This window comes from Pyrus communis, chromosome 13, assembly GCF_963583255.1.
Source record: "Pyrus communis chromosome 13, drPyrComm1.1, whole genome shotgun sequence".
Classification (NCBI taxonomy): domain Eukaryota; kingdom Viridiplantae; phylum Streptophyta; class Magnoliopsida; order Rosales; family Rosaceae; genus Pyrus; species Pyrus communis.
Window position 1 is genome coordinate 8,562,172 of NC_084815.1, and position 7,252 is coordinate 8,569,423.

Genomic DNA, 7,252 nt, shown 5'->3' on the forward strand with positions numbered 1-7,252 from the left:
ATTATCATGCACGCTACTGTCCTCATGGCACATATTGTGTACAATCAGCCGACAGCTTCTTTTCTGAGCAAGCGTTTTTATCTACACTGAATAAGTGGGAAATATGTTAAGTCTTACAATAGGCAACCGATGATAATGTAGTTTAAATTCATCTTTAACGAGAATAAAATCTAAGATCTCTTATTTACAAGTGAAGAGAAATAACACTAGACTATAGTACTAAATAACGGATGTAAATTTGTATTGATTCCAATACATAATAATAACGAATAATCAATGACGTAAATTTGTTGTGACGGACATTTGTGTTGTCAAAGAAATAAACGGGATGGAAGAAAAATCGACATTGTCAAGAGAGAGAAAGAGAGAGAGAGAGAGTCGAGAGAGAGCAATTTCGACATGAAAACGGTAGTCAATCGGTGCAGTTTGGTCAGTTTTGGCCGAACCTTTTTGGCAATATCCATGAATGAAGTATCAACAATACCTCTCCACAATTGCCAAGAAATGTCTCGTCAAAACTACTGATTATATAATAAAGTACTATGTACAATAAGATACGAATGATTTTAATCAGTATTTAAAATATCAATATTAATGAAAATATCGACATGTAAATTTGTAAAAATATTAACGAATGTATTAAATATCGATATCGGAACGTAACGTTAAAGTAGAAGTCTTGGCGTACACATCTTGTCATTCCGCTGTGTTGTGTTATATATAGTATTATCATTGTTGCATTAGCACAATCTTGGTCTTTTCATTAATTCTCCAAAACATTATTATGAAATGACGATCCTCAAAATCTCCAAAAAACACCACAAGCATTTGAACAATCCATTCCCTTCTCCACCCACATCCCTCCCTCTCCTCCAAGGCAACCTCCTCTTCAATTCCCAAACTCTCCGCCGTTCTTCGCCTCACCATTTCCCGCTCGGCAGCGATTTCCACCTCTGTTGGACCTCCACCGATGGCGGCTCTCTCTCCATTCACCACCGATCCCACCCCAAGAGAGCACTCTGGTCCACCCTCCCCGGCCACCCTTTTGTTTCTGCAGCATTGGCCGAAACTGAGGTGGAAGAAAGCAGGGGCTCCTTCCTTGTCAGAGACACAAAGCTTCATCTGGTTTGCAATCACCAAACCATTCAGGAAATAAGGGTGATCAACAATCACGATCAGCTTCCAGATTCTCCATCTGGGTTTTTTGGATTCGATCGGAAACTGGATTCCCCAGGTACCCAATTCCAATTCCCGATCGTTCTTGTAACTGGCTGGGTTTTCAATACCAAAACAAGGACGAGGATTTCTCAGAGGGAATGTGAGGGGAAGGGGCCTTCTACTTGTGCAAAGTATTGGGTTTTGTTTGAGCAGAAAAACAGTGATCAGATTGGATTCCGGGTGAAGGTGGGACAGCCCAACTTTGAATTGAGCACAAAAGCTTGTCCAAGCAGTGGTGGTTCAGGAAGATACAAGGGTTTTCGGAGGAGGCTAGGCCGGTTTCAGAAGCGCCGGCTGCGGTGGTTCTGGTCACTTGCAAGGCCAAGAGGGTTTGTCTTGGTTTCCTCATCGGAGGAAGAGTTGGAGGAACTCAAGGCTCAAGAGTTCAAGGAATTCAACAGGGTTTGCTTGACATATTCGAGTGACGAAAATGAGAGGTTTTTCGGTTTTGGGGAGCAGTTTTCTCATATGGATTTTAAGGGGAAGAGGGTTCCCATTTTGGTCCAGGAACAAGGTATTGGGAGAGGGGATCAACCTATTACTTTTGCAGCTAACTTGATCAGCTATAGGTAAACACAAGGATATCTTAGCTATTCAATTTTTAACCATGTTATAATTCTAATTTCTAAGTAGATTTTAACTAGACAAGTTTTGATTTTTGATACATTACTTTCCTTCCTCATTGCAGGGCTGGTGGCGATTGGAGTACAACGTACGCTCCTTCTCCATTCTATATGACTTCCAAGATGAGGTCTCTTTACCTCCAAGGATATGAATATTCCGTGTTTGATCTAACGAAGCACGATAGAGTTCAGATTCAGGTATATTGTTAGATAACCATTGCATCTTGCAGTCATACTGTCATTTTAACTCTGGAACTGATTCAAACAAAACAACTACAAAATTTCGTGTTCGGGTCAAATAGATAACGAAAGGAAGATCTCAATGTTTTATTTCAATGAGTAGCAAGAATTAAGTTAGATTTTAGCATTCACATAAGATGCCAGATGAATAAGGACTATTGCTTATAATGTAAATAAGGATCTAAGGATTTTGTTTAAAGTAAAGAAAACGAAAACTAAAATGGTCTCATCTCATTTAAGATCTTGAACTTGCAGTTTCCGATTTTCTTTTTACTGGAGCTTGCAGATACATGGACACTCAGTTGAAGGAAGGATATTGCACGGGACCTCACCATCTGAGCTCATTCAATGTTTCACTGAAACCATTGGAAGACCTCCCAAACTTCCTGACTGGATTATTTCCGGAGCTGTTGTTGGCATGCAGGGCGGTACAGAATCAGCTCGCCATATTTGGAATGAGCTCAAGACTTATGATGCTCCCATTTCAGCATTTTGGCTGCAGGTAATGCACGTCCCTGCACCAGAATTATATGCATGCAAACAACTACAGACACACATGTTGAGATGATTTCTTGAGTTAAATAAATGATTATCTGCAACTGTTCAACTTCCACCGGAGGCGTGTTTTGGCATAAACTTCCGGAGTTTTGAATTACAGTGTTAGTATGACTACCGTACGTATGCTTCTTAACTTTGTAATAATTGTTGCACAGGATTGGGTGGGCCAGAGAGAGACGTTGGTTGGATCACAACTATGGTGGAATTGGGAAGTAGATTCAACAAGGTATAGGGGATGGAAAGAACTGGTTAAAGATCTTAGTGCTCAGCATATTAGAGTGATGACTTACTGCAACCCATGCCTAGCTCCGGTACTTATCTTGTGCCTCAATGACGCTCCTCTATAAACCCTTCTTGTACAATTCCCGCAATCGCTCACCCGTTACCCATGAGTGTGTTTTGTAACTTTAATAAACTTTTACTTGATTTCAGTGTCATGAGAAGCCAAACAGAAGGAGAAATCTCTTTGAGGAAGCAAAGAAGTTGGACATATTAGTGAAAGACAGGCATGGAGAAACGTACATGGTTCCAAATACAGCTTTTGATGTAGGAATGTTGGATTTGACACATCCCGATACTGGAAGTTGGTTCAAGCAGATTCTTCGAGCAATGGTGGATGATGGAGTCAGAGGATGGATGGCTGATTTTGGTGAAGGTCTTCCAGTGGATGCAACCCTCTATTCAGGTTCCAAATCCCAAGTTGATTCTTCAAGAGTCCTTTTAATGTTACAATGGCCTCGGTCACTGTGTGGTACTTAATTCTAAGTGCAAAAGCATGAGCGAAACAGAACCTCTATGCATGATTTCACTTTTACTTATCTCTAGTAGCGAACAAATCAGGAAACACATAAGAGCCAAGAAAGCTGAGTGTCAAAAGATTTGGGTTGTCAGAAACAGATAGGGCATTTGCATGCTGGACTGACTGTCTTTAGCCTGAAATGTTATATAGCGGTTTCCCCTCCATCATTCATCACGATGTATAATATTACTATCTTATCAGATGAAACCTGGAAAATTTGTGCCATAAGCGATAGTGAAGGCTCAAACATGCCTCATGCTTTATATATTTATGAAAAGAATACAGAAAATTTTCCCTTCACATTGCACATGGTTTGAAAGTTGCATTCAGTGACTTAGAACTGTCAAATTGTTCTCTTAGAGCAACTTAGAATGCAAAGTTAATAGCCTTTTGTTTTGCACTTTACATCCCAATTCTAAAATTCGGTCTCTTGCATGTGACTTTTCATAATCTAATAATTATAACTCGTCATTTCAGGTGAAGATCCTATTTCAGCCCATAACAAATACCCAGAGCTCTGGGCAAAAATTAACAGAGAGTTTGTGGATGAATGGAAAGCTATCCGTTCGAGTGAGGAGAATGAAGACCCCGAAGATGCATTGGTCTTTTTTATGAGGGCGGGTTACAGAGATAGTCCCAAATGGGGGATGCTATTTTGGGAAGGAGACCAAATGGTAAGTTGGCAGACTAATGATGGAATAAAGAGTGCTGTTGTTGGCTTACTCAGTAGTGGACTTTCTGGGTATGCATTTAATCACAGTGACATTGGAGGGTACTGTGCTGTAAACTTACCTTTCATTAACTATCGAAGAAGTGAAGAGTTGCTTTTGCGATGGATGGAGCTAAATGCTTTCACGACTGTTTTCCGGACGCATGAAGTAAGTTCAAATCTGCAACCTGAAATACAAAAGAAGCATCATCATTATCATTAACCATTGTCAAAGAAAGCTAAAGCTACAATGTTGATGTTCCTGAATAAAACCTTCATGCGCTTACGTTCTATGATGTTATCAGCTACTGATTTAAACATCTTGTGCAACTAGGGAAACAAGCCATCTTGCAACAGCCAATTCTACTCAAATGACCGAACTCTGTCGCATTTTGCACGGTTGGCTAAGATTTATAAAGCTTGGAAGTTCTACAGAATCCAGCTTGTACAGGTAGTTCCATGACTTCTTGTATACTACACTAGTTTACAGCGTTTAGCAACTTCACCAGAAAATCTGACTAGTTGTTTAACTCTTTGAATCACAGGAAGCCGCTGAAAAAGGTCTGCCTGTATGCCGCCACCTATTTCTGCATTACCCAGATGACGAACACGTCCATAACTTGACCTACCAGGAGTTTCTAATCGGCACCGAGATTTTAGTGGTGCCAGTCCTAGACAAGGGCAAGGATAATGTGAAGGCCTATTTTCCAAAAGGAGAAACTTCTTGTTGGGAACACATATGGAGTGGAAAACAATATTCAAAACAGGGTTCCGAAGCAACGGTAGACGCTCCAATTGGGTGTCCTGCTGTATTTGTTAAGACTGCCTCCATTGTTGGACAGACGTTTTTGAAAAATCTTACAGATCTGAAGATTCTTTGAGTTACGATTTTTTTTCTATTTATTTATTATTATTATTATTTTATCTTTAGTGTTTGTCATATGTGCAGGTCTGCTAATCACTTGTCTAATTTCACATTCCGAAAATGTACCTTCCATAGTCATTTTTTGTGTTATGGTGGTGGTTTTTTTTTTGGGGGGGGGGGGGGGGGGGGTGGGGGTGGGGGAGGGAGGAGGGTACAGGGAAACCAATTAGCAGCATTTCATCTGGCATATTGGGCCGATTGATACCCATTTCATTTTTGTTTTCACTTTTTATATTAGAGACGGAGGAAACGAGACATATAAGAAAAGACGCAAAATGAAAAGTAAATACCAAAAACACTTTCCTCTCTCTCATCATGTTTCTCCATTCCTCCTTTCGCTGTACAGTTTCCTCGTATTGAAAACACGAAATTGTTATCAAACGAAACACACAAGCGTATAATTCAGAAAATAATATATGAAAGTAGAGAGAGAGAGAGAGAGAGAGAGAGTTACATGTGTTTGAGGAGGTGAAGTTAGCGATCGTCTCCGAAATTGGGAGGGGAGAGTTTTTGATGCTCGTCTTTTATTTGAGCTGGTTTAGAGACGGACTCTGTTGCTCTTGCTGCCGATGGATTCTAATACTAGCAAGCATATTCTCTCTATATATAATAAATATTATATATAAACATGGCCCAAAGGGACCCAGTTTTATTTATTTATTTAGTTTTTTATTTTCTCTATTTTTTGGTATTTGTTGTTAATATCATATGTGATAGTATCCAATGATTAAATAGTGAATATATGAAGTAAATAAGGTACCGTAATTAAGTATGATATTTTCAAAGTTGGGAATCATAGCTTCATAAATTTACGTGTATTGAACTGAAATCCTAAATACACGCAAATAAATCTAATTGGCTCCGACCTTGCCTATAAAAAAGCTATTTGTGAGCTGCTAATCAGAGTCAAAATGCAAATGTGACACATTAAAATCACAAAGAAATTTACGAAAAAAAGAAAAAAGTTTACAACAACGGTTTTTTAGCCTTCTTCAAAATTGACACATTAGAATTCTCGTTACCTCACTCGAGTGCCCTATAATATAACTACTGTCTGCAGTTACTCAAACTAACACCTATTTTTTTCTGCAATAAATACAAAAACAGAATTTCCTACAACAAATATTAAAATTTCAGAGTCGTCCCAGTAGAAACGTAAATCTCCATATACAAGGAAACAGAATTCCCTACGAAAAAATACGAAAACCTCTAAAAATCTACCTAAACTATAGAGGAGCAATTCCATTTCCATGCATGGTGCCACACGCAGTGTGTTTCACAGCTACGAATCACAATACGCAACATAAAAGCGTGTTCGATCACTGTGCCAAGAGCTTCTGCTTGTCTGCAAAATTGGTATACAGGTTCACAACTCGTCTTCCCTGGATCAATGGCTTCTTTAAATATCCAACTGATCGAAGTTGATCATGTTCGCAGAATTCTTTATGAGCTCCTTCCGGTAATCCACCAAACACAAAGATAAGTACAATATCTATGTAAACTGGCATTTCACTAAACGATATATTAGTTATGGCATCTGGGAAGCTGAATGACTTCGACCTTAAAACAAATAGCCTATAAGCAGTATGTTTCTATATTTCAAATCCCGTTATGACGACGGGTGAATAAAGATGATACAAATGTAATTTAGTTCCATCATGCATATTTCCCTACTATTTAGTAAATAACTTGGCCGGACTCAATTCCATCAGTGTTTTGGATATTTTAAGACACACCGTAATGTGCACACATGCTAGAGACAGCGAGTGCTTTCATGATAAAACCTTGTAGACAACAGAGTGCCTTGGAGTCGCTTTCGATTTTGATAACTAAAAGGTAGTCCTTAGAAGGCAGCCCTTGCAAATATAAGCGCCAAAAAGCTTCAGTAAACCATAACTCAGCAAAACAACCTTTATACACGCTCTACTTACCTGAGCACCCATAAGGGACGAAAACACCATGTTCGCCTCAGCAGCATCCTCAACCCCTAATCGTTTAAGAAGCCTTTGCTCGGGATTCATTGTTGTTTCCCATAACTGGGCGGGCATCATTTCCCCCAGTCCTGCATTGCAACCATAACAACATGATAATTAAACAGCTAGTTCCAACTGAAAGTTCGGTTATGCATACTTGAACTCATTAGTAACATAAAAACATAGGGATGTCCTTTATCCATAGAA

The 7,252-nt window shown here is 39.3% G+C and overlaps 1 protein-coding gene across 1 annotated transcript; it reads left to right on the forward strand.

Annotated features, from left to right (window-relative positions):
• The first annotated feature begins 756 nt into the window (after positions 1-756).
• LOC137713252 (uncharacterized) lies at positions 757-5,046 on the forward strand. The gene is made up of 8 exons (XM_068452543.1): positions 757-1,787; positions 1,907-2,039; positions 2,368-2,583; positions 2,795-2,950; positions 3,072-3,324; positions 3,916-4,316; positions 4,482-4,598; positions 4,693-5,046. Exons 1-8 carry the CDS (start codon positions 790-792, stop codon positions 5,026-5,028), a joined length of 2,610 nt encoding a protein of 869 aa, XP_068308644.1. The 5' UTR covers positions 757-789; the 3' UTR covers positions 5,029-5,046.
• Positions 5,047-7,252: the final 2,206 nt, after the last annotated feature.